Source organism: Rhinichthys klamathensis, unplaced genomic scaffold (genome assembly GCF_029890125.1).
Source record: "Rhinichthys klamathensis goyatoka isolate OS25496 unplaced genomic scaffold, OSU_Roscu_1.1 h1tg000722l_1, whole genome shotgun sequence".
Lineage (NCBI taxonomy): Eukaryota > Metazoa > Chordata > Actinopteri > Cypriniformes > Leuciscidae > Rhinichthys > Rhinichthys klamathensis.
In genome coordinates, this window is record NW_026607137.1 from 530,152 (window position 1) to 550,461 (window position 20,310).

At 36.3% G+C, this 20,310-nt stretch overlaps 1 protein-coding gene and 2 non-coding genes across 4 annotated transcripts; all 3 read left to right on the forward strand.

Moving 5' to 3' along the window:
* Positions 1-1,537: 1,537 nt before the first annotated feature.
* haus6 (HAUS augmin-like complex, subunit 6) lies at positions 1,538-20,084 on the forward strand. 2 transcript variants are annotated; one of them, XM_056242324.1, is made up of 16 exons: positions 1,538-1,967; positions 6,826-6,921; positions 7,014-7,092; positions 7,298-7,430; positions 10,390-10,534; positions 13,649-13,711; positions 13,806-13,860; positions 13,978-14,151; positions 14,304-14,497; positions 16,404-16,533; positions 16,740-16,842; positions 16,957-17,041; positions 17,146-17,299; positions 17,776-17,874; positions 18,975-19,101; positions 19,229-20,084. In XM_056242324.1, the coding sequence occupies exons 1-16, from the start codon at positions 1,858-1,860 to the stop codon at positions 19,858-19,860; spliced, it is 2,379 nt and encodes a 792-aa protein (XP_056098299.1). In that variant the 5' UTR covers positions 1,538-1,857; the 3' UTR covers positions 19,861-20,084. The 2 variants fall into 2 exon arrangements, with proteins under 2 accessions (XP_056098299.1, XP_056098298.1); XM_056242323.1 differs by having other exon boundaries at positions 1,539-1,967; positions 16,948-17,041.
* On the forward strand, positions 17,431-17,561 carry LOC130077192 (small Cajal body-specific RNA 8). The gene has a single exon (XR_008805716.1). It is a non-coding gene; the product is annotated as a small Cajal body-specific RNA 8 (non-coding RNA).
* LOC130077193 (small Cajal body-specific RNA 8) lies at positions 18,783-18,913 on the forward strand. The gene has a single exon (XR_008805717.1). It is a non-coding gene; the product is annotated as a small Cajal body-specific RNA 8 (non-coding RNA).
* Positions 20,085-20,310: the final 226 nt, after the last annotated feature.

Below are 20,310 nucleotides of genomic sequence, written 5' to 3' on the forward strand. Positions count from 1 at the left end.
ATGTCATCAATAATCACTTTTGTCTAATGTATGGAGGCATTTCTCCCAATTCCACCTGTAAAGGTGATATGGGGATGATATATATGCTCCACAGCAGATTCTTAAAGCCTGTGACTGATCATGGTCTATCTGCGACTGAATCCTTTCCAAATTTTGGGGATTTAGATGTAGAATTATAGGCTGTAACCATACACATCTCATAACATTTTGAATTTTCTTTTCTTTTCTTATTTTTTTACATTTCCCAATTATATTATCAATCTCCATGTTAGTCTGTTATCAAACCATAACCCATCATTTTCATTACTGAAACTTGATTTAAATTATTATTAACTTATAATTACAAGCCTCCTCTTATTTTCTTTTTAGTGCATATAATAGTTTGAGTCTTTTCAACTAAGAACTTAAAACCCCACCATAGCCCCACTGACAATTTCTAAACTTGATCAAGAGCTGTTTGCACCATAGAGAGCCATCATCTGCAAATAATGACTTTCCTAATTTCCCACTAACTGATGCAAATACATCATGATTATAACAAAATAGGGCTAATGACACTGCCTTGGGGAATACCATTCATCAGACCATTTATATATATATATATATAATATATATATATAGTTCTATTCAGAAGAATAGGACTAAATTTTTAATGCAATTAAATTAATGCAGTTTCAATGCTTGTCTGATTTAAAAATACTGCTATCATATTTTCTTTATTTACCAGTATTTCTTTTTTTTATCAATTTACAAAAGTCCAGTGTTCCCAACCACGTCTGAAAAAATCCTTTCTCCAAATAATACATTTGTCGATTTACTGTCACCCTTCACATTTATTTTCATTAAAGGGTTAGTTCACCCAAAAATGAAAATTCTGTCAGTAATTACTCAGAATTATAATTACCCTCATGTTGTTCAACCCCGTAAGACTTTCGTTCATCTTTGGAACAAAAAAATTATATATTTTTGATGAAATCTGAGAGCTGGCTCACTCCTTAGGCTGCTAGGTAATAGATATCTGCCATCCCAGAAAAGTTAGTAAAGACATCGTTAAAATAGTTCAAGTGACTACAGTGATTAATTAATTAATCCCTTCGATTCCTCACAGTGTTTAAACATATTAAAACTTACTCCACCATAATATGGAGCTGATATTTTCATTGATTCAGTGCTCTCTTTTTGTATTTTTATTTTTTTATTAAATGCTTGAAGAAAAGAAACGAAAAAAAAAGAAACACAAAACATTAACAACAATTATCATCATTGTCATAACATAAGCATAATACAGAGTCCTGACTCCTACTTCTGAAAAAGAGCGCGTGACGCGTTCTGTTTTCCCGTTGACGTATTTGATCTTTTTTGCTTGCCGTAGTAAGAACTGCAACGTAATTCAGGTCCCGCCCAATTTCAATGGTCGCGTCCCAATACATGCAACGCTCTCGTATTATCGCGTACTTAAATGCTGATGTATAAACACACTGAATAGTCTTTCGCCTGAGTGAGAGAATGAGAGATAGGTTTGAAGAACGACGCAGTCGCCATTTTGCTTTAAGCCTATTGTTTGTATATATAAATCAGCATTAAACAAGGACACTAGTCTGTCTTGATAAAGATTTGAGTTGAAGCCACAGACGCTGTAAATACGCTCAAATAATTTGGCGGTTAGCAGGAAGTTGCGGTGATCTTGAATATAAGTAAATATTTTATTCAGTTTATCTTTTGAGTAGGTCCCACCCAGACCAAGCGTTATACGATAACTATGGTGTGAATGGGTTATCATTGATAGCTTGCAAAGTGTTTGTTCAGTTGATCGCGGAGTTATTTGTCCTGACGCGCTGCTCTATTAACTTATGCGAGATGTCCAAACTACAGAAAACAAACGGTAAATATTTATGGTGGTGCCTCCTGTGTCTCGAATTCAGACCGGAGACCGTTACCAAAAACATCAAACATCTGAATCTGGGAATGTAAGTCATGCTATCTCTTTTTTTCTCATAACTGAATATCTTCGTCATTAACTCGTAATCGTGTGGTTTTTACAATGTTAGTTCTTATATGAATGTCTATTTTTTTGACGTTATAATTTGTCTTTTAATTACACTGGTCCTCGATGTACATCTTTGTAGTCATTGAATGCAGCCAAAAAATGTACTCATACCATACATGTAAACTCAGTACACTACCCGCACATAGGGTGCGTCTCAATAAGCTAGCTGCTACTCTTGTTCTGTTGTCAGGGCACTGATCAGGGAGTCGGCCATTTTAAGGGCTGTCTCAATAGCAAAGTTCTTTCCGTACATTAACTTTCGCTCCCTAAATATCCCCACAAGGTTTTTTTTTTTTTTAATACAAACCATTATTTAATTATAAAGATAAGTTACATCGCTACATGTAATGTACATAATCCAGATATTATTTATAATCTATTTACGGCTGTAATATTGCACATATATGTAACAAGAAAAGTACTTTACTTTAAATAACAACAAATTATATCATAAATAAATCAGTTCTGCTGCTGTTCATAAATACCAGTGGTGATGCTGTACAATAAATACCTTGTCATGGAAATTGTCATCAGTGTCCCAATGTGTTGTGAGCCGGGATCCTTACTGTACTTACCAGTGCCCGAATACGTGTACACTATTTAGTGGTCCAATTACTTAGGAAGCTAGAGAGTTGATTGAGACGCACCACAGTTCTCATCGCGCAAATGCTCCGCCCAACAGATATCTTGGGTTTTATGAAAAGCACTTTTAATACTCCTCTCTGTTTGGGCCTAAAGAACAGTAATAAATAAACAAACAAACAAATAAAATAGGTATTGGTTTGACCCATGCAATCTTGTATTCTAACAAATAAGGTTAGGCTATGACATCAATATTTTAGATACCAGGGAAATTTCACTTAATTCTCAATTCTTATTTTGATACCACAGCAAAAACTACTACTAGCCTAATATAAATTTAAAACAGAGTAGTAAACAGTCATTAATAAAATAAGAACAAATAAGCAAATTACACGCAATAGCACAAATAAATACAATAGGTTCAAGATACAAATCAGTGTTTTTCCTGGGTCAAAAATGTTCTTTGGTGGACTCAATACAAAGTACCAAGTACCCTACCCATGTGAACTGATTGGCCATTGTGTTCACACTGTCAACAGGTATGTCTGTGATTGGCTACAAAGCTCAGCGCTGCAGAAACACATTGTAAATCGAAACCTTTGACGCTCTTCACAGAGCACTTACACAATCACTCACAGGAGCGTATTAAAGCAGCCAGCTATCAGCGGGTACCGGTACTGCAGAAAGGCAGGTTTCGTTAATTGATAAAATAAATCTTTGGTAGGACAGATATTCATTTTGGTGGCTGAAAATGAAATAAACAGTGGTTTCAAGTTTTTCAGGTTGGCCTAACAGTAACTCCAAAAGGAATTTATTCTCTATATCAGAAGGCACAGTTTCTCGATTGTAGTCTTGAGGGAATACACGTCATATAATCCCTAACTTAAATCATTGCCGCCCAAGGCATATGCAAAAATAAAGAGGCGAGGCCTGGTTGAGTTGCGTTATAAGGTTGTAACAGTATGACATTTTCACGGTATGATAACAGTCTCAAAAATATTACGGTTTCACTATATATATTATTACATTATCATCAGTTACAATGACTGTAAATGAATGAAAACTGTTGTTTTTTTGGTTGAACAAATGCTTTATTAAAACAAACTTGAAATCATTGTTTTGTTTAATTCAAATTCCAATAGTCAAAAACATGTCTAATCAATTAAATTTAATAATTGATTAATGGTGCTTCGGTCAGGATTTTTGGGGTCAATCACCGATCACTGGAAGCAGTATCGGCAGATACGATCAATGAAATAATTAATACTAAATGATACATGATGAATGTATTATGTAGGCTACTATTATTTATTTATTTGTTTATTTAGCTATTCTTTACAACAATGTATATTAAAGTATTAAAATTGAGGAGAAAGTATTATAATTTAACTCTTTATTTATTGGCAAGCAACATGTGCAGCATATTCCATTCCCTCTCTTAGAAGTGATTAGCATTAGGAACAGCTTAGAGCTTAACCGATATAGCATTCCTGTGAAATAAATAAAAAAAAAACAAAAAAACAATCTTTATCATCAGGGCTTATATGAAGACCTCTGATGCAAAAGCCTCTAAAAGCCACCTCTGTCAAAAATGAGAGAATAATATTGAGTGAATGCTCTCCGCACATAGTATACGTTCAGTTCAGTTCAGTTCAGTTCAGTTCATCTTTATTCATTTCCCGAAGGCAATTTGGTTTGCAGCAAACAAGCATACACATAAAACAATGTCACACACACACACATACACGAAAATATGGGAAAAAAGATACCCAATAAACACATTTACCTAGAATTTAAAAACTTTACAGCTGATGGAACAAATTAATTTTTAAACCGATTCGTTTTACTGAGCGGAGTTCTGTCCGCTCAGAGAAGATAGAACTTATGATACAAGGGGTGAGAATCTTCTAACAAAATGTTCTGTGCTTTACCCAAAGCCTGTCTCTGGTATAACTGAGCCATGGTCATATGCTTATTTTATTTCCTTGATTTACCATCCTCTCAATACGATTTTTATTTTTCACATTCAGAGAATTGAACCAGCACAACAATGAAAAGGATATAAACGACTCAATATAGGATCTATAAAACATACACACATCAATGTTTTCTCCACATTAAATTACCTTAGTTTACGCAAACAATACAATCTTTGCTGCCCGTTCTTACACAAGGCATCAGTATTTGCGGAAAAAGTTACAATCTAATACAGTACCCAAGTACTTGTACTGTTCAATACTCTGGATACCCACTCCGTTAATAATTATTTGCTGTTCATCAATTAATTTCTCCCTCAATCTAAAATCAATACTCATCTCTTTAGTTTTCAGAACATTGAGTTTTAAAAAAAGCATTCTGACACCAAGCAGTGAAATCATCAACCACAGGACCATGCGTAGAATCCTCCTCACTCAATAAGCTAACAAGTACAGAGTCATCAGCAAATTTTAAGATGTGCCTATTACTAAAACCACTCTTACAGTCATTAGTGTACAGAATAAATAATAAGGGAGAGAGGACGCATCCTTGAGGTGACCCAGTAGTTAACAGTCGTTTACTTTGACTCTCTGTCTTCTCTGCACAAGGAAATCTAAAATCCAGCCTACCAGATAAAAATCCAACCCATCAAATACTTGTTCATCAAATACTTTCACTTCAAACTCACTAAATCCCAGCCTCAGCCCATTCAGAAATGCCGGTACTTGGGTAGCAACCTAGGAGCCTGATAAAATACTATTAAACAAACACTTTAGACAGAAGTCTTCATATATATATATATATATATATATATATATATATATATATTAGGGCTGCACGATTTGAGGATTGCGATTGTGATATAATGAACAAATGGTATCATGAGTCAACTTACTTGCTTATCAAGGAATATGTACACAGATTACTGCTGAAATGTGTATTTCTCAACTCAAACATACAAACTAGCAACAACAACTATAAATGCAGTGTTTTCAAATTAAACTAATATTTTTTACAAAGTTAAATAACAATAACATCTTTGCATTACTGCAGAATGGTTATTTTCTTACAGCTAAATAAAATAAATAGAACAATAAATAAGAACAGACAAATTTTCACTGAAAATAAGATATTTTGAACATTTTGTCCAAACAAACAAGAACATTTATCATTGATTTGCATTTAACATTGCAAGTCAATGATAATTGAGATATGGACAAATAAATGTGTCCCAAAAGCCTGTTACATTTACATTAACATAAAAAAAAAAAAATAAAAAAAAATTAACACGCATTGCCAAACAACCATTCTATTTTCAATTAATTTATACCCCCAAAGGGGTGGCGTGACCTGAGAGATACAAACATTTACAGGCAGATTATGTTTTTTTTTTTTAAAATTAAGTTAATTAACAACAACTTTTGAAACACGCAAGTCCCCTCCAAATATAGTAAATATGTGAAATATCAACTTTTTATCTGAAGGCGAGTAGATTTCCCACTACAGGTGGTCATGTTGTTTTGAAATGTTGCCTGTGTGAGCTAAACAAAGAATGTATGAAAGAAGTCTCCAAATATTTGCTTCACCCAGGATACGTCGCCCCTTTTAGGGTTAATTAAATGAATCTGGAAAGAAAGACATGAAATGTCTACTCAGACCATAACGGCAAAAAAAAAAAAAAAAGAGACCGAGAGAGAAAGAGAAACAGGACTTAATGAAAAAATATTTTATTCAAGACGCATTGCTGTGACATCAACGTGCATTTATCATCCTTACAACCAATCACCGTAAGAATGTCTTCCTTCACCATGAACCTAAAATTTGGGTTCAATGACATTTTCTTCAACAGTTGTTCTCACAAAATTCATTTCAAACATAAATTCGATAAGAAAACGGTGGAAATTATTAGCAACACCCAACGTAACGTTATGTTTAATGTTTTATAAATAAAACCACAAGTATCGTCGGCAGGGTTTTTACTCGCCAATCATTAAGTGTGTTGTGTAGTAGACTGACTCAGCTATTTCAGCTGTTATACGATATACTGTACGATATGCGAGTGATTTACTCGCATTGTAGAGGGTTGCATGATGAATTTTGACTTTAAGCCATGAAACAGGAAGTACTTGAAAGGCTAGGGATGCTCGGACACACCAAGATGTGAGGGCCTGATCAATGCTGCTTGCTTGCTTTCATTTTATTTATTTAATTTTTTACAGGAACATGTTTGATAAGCCGAACAAAGAGGCATTCTACATTGTCATACACTTTTTATTTGATAAACTGAATCCCATTCGTGCCCAAGACGTCTTCAGGTAACACTAGCTATACAGTACTTTTTTTAATTTTACAATCTTCATCTGTTGTGATTTGAATTGCTGATTCAAAAATGTTATTGTTTGTATAGACATTGCTGGCCAATTTGGGATCATACAGGTGATGCTGAGTTTCGCAAGGTGGCTTTTGCATGGCTCCAAGAGATAGCGGTATGTGCAATTTTGTGTTTTACATAAAACTTTGTTCATTTTGTGTTCCTAGAGAATGTTTAGGGGCAAAAAACGTCGAGTAATATGTGTCGAGTTACATATTAATATATTTTACTATTTTACTAAATACTTTTATTGTACTCTTTATGCACCTTTACTGGTTTTTAATGTTATTTTTTTTTTTTTTTTTTTTTTTTATATTTAGAACGAGGAAGGTAACACTTTTCCTAAAGTAGCTGCATCACATTTGCTCTCTGCTTTTGGACCAAGATTTATCAACTTGATGCTCCACTTATCCAAATATGTCATGCTGAAAACACTGAAGACACTGACCACAGGTATGCCATTATTATTAGGGCCCAAGCACTGAAAGTGTTCAGTGCCCTATTGTTTTCCTAAAGATCTGTGAAGCAATTTCCACAAAAACCAGGTTCCCTGTGGATCCTTAAAAAGCCCTAAATTCAGTTTTTATCAAATTTAAGGCCATACAAAGTCTTAAATGGTGTAAGAAAGGTCTCTAGTATCATGTTATTTTAATGTCAAGAGGTATTCAAGGAATTGTAATTATGGATTAATGTGATTTAATTAAATGTGAGCGCTGCACGTTTCAACAGGCTTGTGGTTTCAGAGCAGTTCACAGTCAATGAATAGTCCACATTTATGCCAAGCGATAGCTTATGATCTACTAGGGCTGCTTGATTATGCCAAAAATCATAATCACAAGTATTTGGGTCAGTATTGTTACCACAATTATTTAACTTGATTAGTGGCCGAGATGACAAATCTAATGAGTTGTTTTTTGCACCATAGCGATATAAATATCTAGCATATTTTGCTAGAAATTAGGTTGGTATGATATCAAAATTTAGATACTAGTGAAATTTAACAATTCTTGATACCAAATACTAGGCTAACTAATGCAATAATTTTTTTTTAAGCAATTAAAACAAATGATATTCAAACAATAGGACAAAATATACAATTTTATTAATTTTTTCTTTCTAATAGTATAGTGTTCAATAGCCTGCTATATACATTTATAAAGTAATCAAATGTAAAATAACATGCTGCATACTGCTCTGTCTTCACTGTATCAATTAAATATACATTAATTTTTAGTAAAGCTACCAGTCATTCAGTCAAGAAGAGTGATTTTATCGTTTTCTTTTGTTGTTTAATTAACATTAATGACAGACTGCAGCAGGTATAATAGGCTGCTGTTACTTTAAGAATGCACTTAAAGGAGAACTCCGGCGCAAAATGAACCTTTGGTCTAATAAAACATTGGTACCTAGTCAACCGTTCTCTGAGATTTGTTTTCATGATAATCGAATGTAAAGAGTTTTATCTCTAAAAACTGTTTAGCGTATAACGTTAGTAATGGGGACATCTATTAAGTAAAAATAAATCGCTAGTTTATACCACTAACAAGGCTCAAAATAGCCCCACACTAACACAGTAACATAATGAGGGTCCCTACATGCAAAACGAAGCATTGCGAACTTTGTAAGTGTACAGACCGTTTAATAAGAAGATATTTTATGAAGACTGTCCACTTCGTGTATACAGACAGGAGCCATCTTTGGAAAACAGTCTAAACTAGTCAAACCACGAACGCCATTCATACAGTTCAGAAGTTCACTGAACTTCATACAGTTCAGCTCACCTAGCACGTCGTTCGTGGTTTGACTAGTCTAGACTGTTTTCCAAAGATGGCTCCTGTCTGTACACACGAAGTGGACTGTCTTCATAAAATATCTTCTTATTAAACGGTCTGTACACTTACAAAGTTCTCAATGCTTCGTTTTGCATGTAGGAACCCTCATTATGTTACTGTGTTAGTGTGGGGCTATTTTGAGTCTTGTTAGTGGTATAAACTAGCGATTTATTTTTACTTAATAGATGCCCCCATTACTAGCATTATACGCTAAACAGTTTTTAGAGATAAAACTCTTTACATTCGATTATCATGAAAACAAATCTCAGAGAACGGTTGACTAGGTACCAATGTTTTATTAGACCAAAGGTTCATTTTGCGCCGGAGTTCTCCTTTAATGCACTGATCTAACATACCGTCACTCATCTGATTTCGGTTTCTGTTTACTTAAGACATAAACAACTGTCTTTGAGGAGACTTTTTGTGTGTATTTTACCGTTTAGGCATGTATCGCTTGTCTTAGTTTACTAATAACACTTTTTAATATCAAGCAAGTCCTGCAGTAGGCTGCATTTTCCAACAGTCATGTTACATGATTTGAGTGTTTTGGACATTAAGGACGGCCAAATGTGCACCGCTTTAAAGGAAAAGAACAGAATGTGGAACAATAATCGTTTTATCTAAATTATCATGTTTTCATAATTGTTTGAAGCTGAAATTAAAAATAAATTGCGGTTAATTGCATATCCCTATGATCTACTGTTAATGTATTATGTCAATGTTTATTTATTGTGATTATAGCATATCTGCAAACTCAAAATTCATCATTCTGACATGGTAAAAGGCCATTTACGTGATTCATGCAGTTTCGAAGAGTGTGAATATGTTTGCAGATATGTTCACACACTTATACTTACATACTTGGCAGGAGAAACAACCCTCTCCTATATTTGAATTTGGGTTTCAGTACCCATTTCAACCACTAGCTGTCAATATCACATACGGCACCATTAATATTAAAATAAACAAATGTCATTTGAGGTGAAACAACGCTTATGAGTGGTTTATCTACTTGAAGGTGCTCGCCCAAGCAGAACAATCATTTACTGTTGCCAGATTGATTACAGAAAACCATCTAAATGCAATTGAGGCCAAACTAATCAAATTAACAAAAATTAAACCATAAATATATATTTGTTTTTCCTCAAACAAAACCATTTCTGAAAATCCACGAAAAACATAGTCTCTGATATTTTACACAAAGTAGGTTATAGGCTACATTATTTGGCAACATGGGTTAAAAAAGCAGCTAATGTAATATTGCAAAGGATCGGAGAACAAGTTTCAACATTCAAATAAGATAGGAAGATGGGCATACTTTTAAATCTACGCCTGCCCTGGTGTTTCTTATTTGTCGTCTCTTATTTTGGTCTGTGTCATACCTGGTTGAAAAAGTTCCCCCTCGCCACTGGTGTTTAGGGCTGCAGGCTGTGCAGACATCTCAGCAATTTTTTCGAACCCAAATGGACCCGAATGTAAAAAGCAGTTATTTTCTATTATCCAGGGATCAAATGATCATGTTCAGGGTATATTTTCAAATTGATATAATTGTGTTCTACATTTGTCACATCAACAATTAGATGACAAGTGGGTCCCTGAGGCTGCAGCTGTACCAGCGAGTTCAAAGGAGCTGGAGATAAAAAGATTTCAGCTGGTGAAGAGACAATTCCAGAGAGTGACCGTAGAGCAGGACTGTCTTATTCATGACTATCAGAAAAGAGCTAAGTGAGTGGCCACATTCCTCCATTCACTGGTTGGAGGCACTGCACATCAGTTGAATCGGTTACATTACAGGAAGTCTTATTTTGTAATATAATGCATCTTATATTTAGACAATTTACTTGCTATTAGTTGCCTTTCATAGGTTCACTCAACGCTGCATAAGCTGACACTATGGAAACGCCTCTAGGTTTGGCCATTGTCTGAAGTTCGCCAATTCATTGGCTGATGGCACTGACAATGCCTCTTATTATGTCATCGCCATCATATAAGGACGTGCCCATTACATCAATCCTCAGATTTCAGATTTTCTTATTCTTTAGGAAGTGATTTATGTCTCTGTCAGGGTTTTTCTGTGACGTGGTCAATCCTGTCATTGAGAAGTTTTATATGGTCAAGCAGCCTGGGCTGCGCAATTAATCGAAATAAAACCGTGAGTAACTCATTATCTGCCGGTGTTTGCAGCGGGTCAGTTTTCAATAAATGCTGCTCCAGACAAACTATCTCTGCATATGCTCTGAGTTTTGTTCGCTTTAACATGCATTTGGCAACGCAACATGCGGCAACCATCTTTCCGTACTTGTAATGAGTGCCAACAAAAGACAAGCTTTAAGGGATCCATCAAAATAAAGTTAGATGGTTTAACGTTTGAAAATGAAGAAATTAAGACAGCCATAAATATTAGTATTGGAATTTTATAGTTGTAATGTAAAATAAAATGATTGGTATTATAAAAATGTTCCTTCTCAATTTTTATAGTGAAATTACAATAGTAGTAATTACTTTGGTTTTTAGTAATTTTGTTTTAATTTAGTAATAATAATAATGAGGCGGATTAATGATGCTGAAAATTCAAATGCATTTTAAATATATTCGAATAGAAATGTCATTTTAAATTATAAAAATATTTCACAACATTACTGTTTTTCCTGTATTTTGGATCAAATACTGTAAATACAGCCTTGGTGAGCAGAAGAGACTTCTTTTAAAAACAAAAAAATCTTACCGTGTTGTGGGAGGGGTTGCTTAGTTGGCAGCCACTTGTAGCATGGCACTGTGGTATAAAGCATTGTTTACCAACCCTGTTCCTGGGCTGTGTTTTACTCCACTTTTAGACATACAATTTCAAACTTCCCCTCAGGGGAATCCCCACTGCCATTTTGAAGCGTTCAACTTCATTAAGTGGACGAGGGAAGTTTAGTTGGACAGACCTTCGAACCCTTGATTTTCGAGGGTCACTTCAGGCAGAATTTAATAATTTAATGCTGCATTTAATGCTTAAGCTTACTGTTTTTTACACAGTTATAGTTTATATAGCTATTTTCCTTCGTGTATTTAAAAAAAAATATTTTATATTAAAACTTTTAATAATAAATTAGCTCCATATCGGATTCCAAGTGATCAAGGGGTTAGGGTGTTCCATTTAAACGCATTGCAAGGATTTCACCAGTAGTGGGCACTTGTTGCGTGTACGCAATGACGTACATTCGAGTGAACAAGACAGAGGGAAGTTAGTGAGGAAAGGGCTTAAAAAAATTGGACTTAAACGCAGCCCAGCGGTTCGTTCTTCGTACGTGGATTACTTAATTGTTAGGTTCTTTAAAGCTCATCCTGGAGTTGCTGTCATAGCAACATGTCCGTAAGCTCAAACCCTCTCGATAGCAGGCTTATTTCATGTAAACAGGATTAGATTGCATCTGTTTAAGCGAAGGTGATCCTTAAAGTCTGTCCCAGCCACAGCTACTTTCTTGCAAGAGTACCTTATTGAACCAGGAACAATTTGAACGATTTTAATGAGGTATGATTTAAAAAAAAAAAAAAAATTGCAAATAATATTATAATGTTGTGTAGTCGATCATGATATAGACACAGCCAGTTTTACTTATTGAGAGATTTATTCGTAAGGGAATAATTACCTAATAGTTTTATTGCAGTCTTACACACAGTACAGTTAGTCTAAGCCGTGCATTAATTTGCAGCTATTATGGGAAAAATGGAAATAATTGGCAATCATGTAACAAAGTACATTTCATTTCATTTATCTATTATAACTTTTGTCGCATTGGTTTCCTTATAAAGGTCCAGAAATTCTAGTTTTTCATCAGGTGTGTGATGTTCTTTTTTAATATGATGTTATTACGTTGCTGTCTTCCCGCCTGCCAATCGCTGCATTGCTGATTATGGTTTCAAGTATCGTTATATCTGCCCTTTCCAATGAACACAAGAACGCGCAGTAATCTCAGACAACTTCATCCAGATATTTTAATCAAATCCGCAAATTTGTTTGAAGAACCAAATTGGCTAGAGATCAGTTATCATAATTAGAAGATATGGCATCTGTCAAATAATCTCAGATGTATTAAGAGAGGTACAAAGAACAAACCCCTGGGCTTTCCGTTTTTGCATAAATTCCATACTCTTACCTGTACTTATTTTGAATAAGTAATTACTTCACGACCGCTAAAAAAGTATGTTCTATATAGTATGAATGTAATCTGGACGTACTACATTCGCCATGTTGTCATTATCATGTGACCTACCAGCATCAGTTACATAATTGCTTCACTGCCATTCATAAATCCTCTCCTGTGGCCTCATGGGATTGTATAGTGTACATCAAAGAATCTCGCCGGAAGTTGGTCATCTGGGTACTGTTTGCCTACTCTTTTATGAGTACTTGTGAATTCGGAGGCAATACTACTTTTGTCACATACTGTTTTTCACCTACTATATAGTAGGGAAGTATGCGATTTCGGATGCAGCCCTGGAGTCAAACCAACACTACACATTTTCAAACTCTTCCTAATCAAACACACCTGATTCAATTCATCAGCTCATTAGTAGAGACTCCAAGACCATAAATATATGGGTAAGATAAGGCATGCCATGCGGTGTCTCGTTTCCTATACATAGCTTACCATATTTGTCCTTTTCTGCTGCTTCCTTCATCAAAATCTGAGGATTGATGCCATATGGGTGTGTCCTTATATGATGTCGATGACACAACATTTCTTTACGGGCTTCAGACAATCGTCACAGCTGAGGCAGTTCTCATAGCCTTAGCTACTGTTGCAGGGTCTCATTCCCTACTCAGGTAACCAAGATGTTTTTTGTTTTCAGAGGTTTGGAAAAGTCTTTGAGGGACCTTGATGCAGAGGATGCCAAATATGATCATTTGCTTAAGTAAATCTCTAAAATATTTTTTTTTTACAGCTTTGTTGAAGTAAATTGCACAGATCATTTTCACTTCACTAAAAACAATGTTTCTTGTTTGTAGAAAACATGACCGTAACGCAGATTTAAAGGAAGACATTATTGCAAAAAATCGAAAGGTTTGTACCACATGTTCACTTTTCAGTTTCTTTTTCTAATAAGTAATCTCTTGACTACTGAAATTTCAGTACTATTATTTCTAATATATATATTTGTTGTGTAAATTACATTCTCAGGTGCGAGGCCTTTGGAATGAGACAGACAGAGTCTTATCCACCCTTGAAGGAGAACGAAAAGTAATGGAGAGTGTGATCCATGGACAGGTAGACCAGTACATCTTGGGTGGGCAGAACCTGAGTGTGAAGTTGCCTGCAGTTTTACGTGAAAGCATGGAGCAACTATCCCACCAGGTGAGATCTACAGGCAGAAAAGGAAAACTTAAACACAAAAACGCATACATTTTCACAAGTTAATGAACACTCCATGCATTTCCTAAAATCTCAATAGATCAGCCTTTCTATTTTGGTGTTTAAAATTCTTACAGTAAGTTTTGTGTCCATAGTCCAGTGTTGGTAGCTTGTATGAGGGAGGGCAGCCTGTCATCGTGCCTTTGCTGGAGCTTCTAAATGAGGGATTACACGTCCTTAGTGAGGAGAGAGAGAAAATTGGAGGCCCGAGTGTACAGCTTCAACACAAAGACCTTCAGGAGAATGCCTTGCTTTTCAGCCGCTCAAAAGAAAACCTCAAGCTTATCAGGTACAATTAAACGTGCTCTTGAACATTCATAATCAAGTTATGTGTCCTTTAATGTGATTTAAATTACTGACCATGTGTCTGGGTTAGTTTTAAAGTTGTTTGTTAAACGTTACATTAAAAGACAAAATGAAAAACAAAAACACCTGGTTTCATTTCATTTATGCCTCGTTTCCACTGAGTGGTACGGTACGGTACAGTTCGGTTCGGTACGCAATTATTTGCGTTTCCACTTTCAAAAGTTGCGAATGGTACCAAAAAGCCGAACCGTACCGTACCACTTTTTGGGTACCCTTCCGTTGGGGTACCTAGCACAGTGGTACGGTACTAAAAGGTGGAGCTAGACTCACTGCAGAACGGTGATTGGTTGACAGAGTATCGTCACTTGCGCGTGCTACAAAGGCATTAGAAGCGCCATTTTTTAATATACAGTTGAAATATAATACTACTGTTATTGTGTCACGAAATGTAGTTTTAAGAGTTTTTCAGGCGAGAAAGTAGTTTTTTAAAGCTCAAATCTGTGGTTTATTTATAGATTTATGATAATTTGAAGATCCATTCCAAGCAATCACCGGGTGCTCGGCGCTCAAGTACCCCGCCTGGAGCAGCCTTTCCCCGGCTAGTCGTTCTGATGTTTGCCGCTGACTCTGACGTCTCTGTAGTGGTTAAACATGAGATATAATTCGTCTTGTACAGACCTAACAGGCGATCTTTGGTCTCGTGAATCTATAATTCGTTCCCTGGTCAATAGTTTTGGCAGAAGGCTAAGTGAAGTTTCATATTTGAGCGCTGAATTTGTATATTTTGACTGAATTGTTTGCTTTATGTTATTAAAGCTTTACTGTATATCTTTTTGTACCTTTTACTTATACTTTTATAATGGCTATATTATTGATAAAACTGAAATTCAACAAAAATAGATAGTTTTGTCATTTTTTAATTTTATTTAAGATCATCTGTAATGTTGTTTATTGCAACATTTGTACCAATGCAATATGCAATACATTGCCTGGAATATGTTTAATATTTTTAAATTTAAACGAAAAGAGGCAGGATTGTGTTTTATATTTAGTTTTGTTATAAATATAACGTTACATACATGCAGTGAATATAATCAATAGTCTATGCGTTGCCTGAACCACATTTGTGTGCTTATAATGTTTAAAATGTATTTAAATTAAATCGAAAAGAAGCAGAGTGGTGTTTTATAACATATTTCGTTTTATTGTTGCCTAAAATGTATATAACCGGAGTAGCAGAGCGAGCTGAGTGGCGCATTCAAGAACGCGCTGTTCCATCAGCAGAATTACTGGACTCGCGTCCTCGGGAGTCATCTCCTGAGTCGGACTTTGCGTGGCTACTTGGTATTGAGAAACGCCTAATGCCAGCGCTTGTTTCTTGTGACAAACATCCCGAGAAGCAAGAACAAGATCTGCTGTTTGTCATCCATTGTTGTTTACTATGTCGCTTTCTTCGCGCGAAAATGACGTCGATCGCTTCTTTCCGGCAAACACCACGCCTATCAAGTAAGGGTACTGTTGGCAGTGGAAACGCTAGCCGGATCATGCTGTACCGACCCGACCCGTACTGTACTGTACCGTACCGTACCGTACGCCTCAGTGGAAACGAGCCATTAGAAAATCATTGTCACCAGTGACACCAGTCATCTCTGATTGATCAATGTCTAATTTGATTCATGTGTTGACAATTTAAATCTGTGGCCATATTTCTGGGTTCACAGTCACCTGAGTATAATGGTATGTGAAGGAACAATGAATTTGGGGGTCTTTTACTGGTTGTTCAGCTTTTGAACATATTATAGTGTTTCAGTTTAACACTTAAAGAAGTCAAGTGTTAGAAGGTACAATTTACTTTTTTTTTTCTTTAAAATTGATTTTAATCTTTCCAGGCGGAAACTGATTAAAGAGGATGCAACCGAGATCAAGGTCTCTATTAGAAGAATGGAGGAGGACTGGGAGAACAATTGGGCAGTGTGTTTGAAAAACACACCCCTGAGCTCTTTTCTTATAGAGGATCCTGTAAGTGAAGTAATTTCTGGTTTTAAATCTATGCTGCCAGTTTAGTTTCACTGGTCATACAGTTCACTTTGTCTTCTCTGAAACTTTGCTGTGTCCAGATTATACAAAGCAGTATGCATAGCATACAGAAGTCACATGTTTAGTTTGGTGCACCTTTCTCAATGTTCTGACTTTTTGAATGAGGATGATCTGCTTTCTGTAAATAGGCTCTTGACTTTGTCTCTCCAATGGCTCCCCTCTCATTTGAGCCGGCTTCTGAGGCTAGCTTTGAGGCTAGTGTCCTCTCACAATATCCATATAAACTACCTGGTAAGTTAACAGCTTAGATGGGTGCATTATGTGATATCTTTCCTCTGTAGAGATGGTGTAATTATCCTTTTTTTTTTTTTCTTCTTCTTCTCCCTCACTTTTGAGAATTGTTAGAGCAGCCGTCAAAAAGAAAACCAGAGGTAACAGTGACAGATGTCCATTTTGAGCCAGAAGTCCAACTGGAGCCCGAGCTCAAAACGTACAGCACAATTTGAGTCTTTCTAAATAGTGAATGTTGGGAAAATAACTTTTGTTCTATTTTCATGGAAATAAAGTGTAACTTCCTCCCCAATTTCTCAACAGCACTTCAATGGCAGCTGAAGATAAGGGGGTCCTGCTGTCTTCTGACAGCAGCTTTTCCACAAAACCGATGACTTTTGACGCACCACCATGTCAATCTCCCTTGCTTTACCCGGTTAAAATTCAGTCTGTGACCCAGACAGCCACTCCAGTGCAGGTAGTTTTGTATTGCTAAGCTCTATGCTTTTTCTGCCTGTATCTCTTCATTTTAGCCCCATGCATGCTGGCACAAATAAACACCCTATCTCAGTTGCTGTATTTGCAGTTAATACCTTGTAGATTTTGTTCTGGGAAACTGATACATGGGCAGTCCTGAGCAGTGCTCTACTCATCACAAGTTTTCCCTATATCAAACCTGCTCTCTGATGACCGGTGCGAACTGAGAGAAATCGCCACGGACAGATACGGAGCAGACAATCCTCTGCTTGAGTTTATATAAATGTACTGTATGAAAAGGTTAATTTTACAATCCGTGCTTTCTGGAATACCCCCAGAAGTTCATGCAAATAATGGAATGTTTGTTTGCATTATACTTGATCTGTGAGCATGTTTGAAAACTGTAAGTTTGTAAGTTCCACCTTGTTTTTTGTTTTCAACATAACTTGGATTATCCCCCCTCTCCCTCTTTTACAGCCTAGCCACAGAAGTCTGCACTCAACAAAGACAAAGGCCTCTGTCCTAAAGAACAAGGCTCAAATTTTAGATTTGGAGTATGACAACTTAGCAAGTCAAGTATGTGATTTTTATTTATTTATTATTTAAGTACACTGAGGTAATTTAATACAACTACTGAGGAAATGTAAGATTTAACTTCCCTCTAAATTACTGAACTAATATTTAGTTGCATAACCATTGTTTTTGATAACTGCGTTGCATTGAGTCAACCAACGTCTGGCAAGTAGAAACTGGTATTTCAGCCCAGTATGAATGAAATGCATTCCACAGTTCCTGTGAATTTTGGGGTTTTGCTTCAGAAGCTGCATTCTTTGTCACTCCACAAGTTTTTAATAGGGTTGAGGTCAGGGGATTGAGCTGGCCACTCCATTACCTCAGTCCTTTTAGTCTGGAACCAAGATGTTGCTTGTCTTCAACTAGACAACGACCCCAAAGCACACGAGTGAGCACTTGTATGCTTGGGGGTCGTTGTCTAGTTGAAAGACCCATTTGAGGGGCATTTCCTCTTCGGCATAGGGCAACAATCTCCAAGTATTTTGATGTATTCAAACTGATCTATCCCTGGTGTACAATAAAATAGGCACAACACTGTAGTATGAAAAACATCCCAATACCAAGATTTTTGCACCACCATGCTTCTGTCTTCACAGTGTACTGTGGCCTGAATTCAGTACCCGCCTGACGTACTGTAGATGAACACTAGACCCGAAAAGAACAATTTTACTCTCATCAGTTCACAGAATTACGACATTTTTCTTTGGACCAATTGATGCAAATTGTAACCGGTTCTGTACATGCTTTTTTAAACAATGGTGCTTTATGGGGGCTTATAGCTTAGCTTCTTATAGCAAACGTCTTCTGACTAAAGGTACTTACAGGTAATTTTAGATCTTTAGATTTTTTTAGCACAACTGAACAGACTAAAATAGCTGTGTTTGCAGTTTAGTGCCTTATAGATTTTGCTCTGGGAAACTGATACATGGGCAGTCCTGAGCAGTGCTCTACTCATCACAAGTTTTCCCTATATCAAACCTGCTCTCTGATGACCGGTGCGAACTGAGAGAAATCGCCACGGACAGATACGGAGCAGACAATCTTCTGCTTGAGTTTATATAAATGTACAGTGTGAAAAGGTTAATTTGCTGTTTGGTTCTCAGTTTGCAGAGGCAGTGATCATGAGTCCAGTCAATGGAAGGAGTGATGTGGACCTTGGGCAGTTACTATATGCCACATCTGACCCTTTTTCAGCTAGGCAACAACTATGCCGCACCCCTGAGAGTCTAAGTACAAGTCTTTTGATTTCTTCTCCATTTAGTATTTTAAGTTATAAATATTTAGCTCACTCTTCATTAGATATAATTTTAAACATGTAGCCTAGCTTTATGTATCTTTTTTAATAAACTCTCCCTAGTTAAGGATGTGAGAAGTTCGTGGAGAAAAGCTGTGGAGGAAGGCATGGCTGAGAAGAAACAAGCATCTTGGAATCAGCATGACAGTCTTTCTTGGCTCAAAAGGCCAATGGGTGAGGTGAACAGCCCTTGCACAAGACCAAGTCCAGAGCTTTCCCTCTTATTTTCAACTACTCTTGCCCATTGCACTCCCCCTCCTGTCCAGCAGGGGTCACCCCTTCACTCAACTGTGTCATGGGACTCCTCGCAGCTGGAGGCTTTTAACAGCCAAAGCTCAAGTGATGTTATTAAATTCAACATTGCTCAGGAGGAGCTCCCAAATCTTTTTGAGGATGAGGTGTCATTTAACAGTGACTGCTCAGAGGAGATCCACGGTAACAAGGAGCGAGAGGAAGAACTTATACTGCCACCTGTTGAACTGATGACACAAATGTGCTTGGAGCCCTCTTTAGATAAATCCCCTTTCAAAGACTCCCCAGTACATTCAAGGAAGAGCCCAGGTTTGAGCCACTGGACTGCTGAGGAGAGGCTTTTCTCTCTTGATCTGGACAAGCTTGAGAGTCTTTCCCCTCCTTCTCCTGCAGAGAAATTCACCCTGCCCAGTTTAGTGAATTTGACTCTTGACGAATACTAACATATCTTAATAAACAACTATAATTGTTTACATACTAGTATGATGCAAAATGTGTCTGCCAAATCAAATGAAATTACTGCTTGATGTGCTTTCACTTGATCTAATCACAAGGACTCTGAACCTTTTTAAAGCTACTATCAACTAACTCATTTGTCTGAACCATGTGAATTCTTATGACATCAATACTAAACTTTAGTATGTACAAATTAATTGTAAAAGGTAAATATTGGCTACAAATGTTGGTGTTCATGTTTTGTAATAAAGACTATATTTTTTGCAGACCCTCATTTATCTCTGGTCCATTTTAAATGTATTTTCCTTTAACTGATTTTAATTTGTGCAACTATACAATAACAAACTACAAACATTAGTATACTGAAAATAAATACCCAGCCACCTGTTAATCATGGTGCGCACTACTCTAGATCTGTGGCATTAATGAGTCTGTGC

What these genes read in the sequence shown, in the direction of transcription:
- haus6 (XM_056242323.1), top strand. Translation starts at nt 1,858, where the DNA reads ATGTCCAAACTACAGAAAACAAACGGTAAATATTTATGGTGGTGCCTC. An exon ending in GAAAACCTCAAGCTTATCAG is followed by an intron (nt 14,498 to 16,403) that starts GTACAATTAAAC and finishes TAATCTTTCCAG; the next exon opens with GCGGAAACTGATTAAAGAGG. An exon ending in CTTTTCTTATAGAGGATCCT is followed by an intron (nt 16,534 to 16,739) that starts GTAAGTGAAGTA and finishes TTCTGTAAATAG; the next exon opens with GCTCTTGACTTTGTCTCTCC.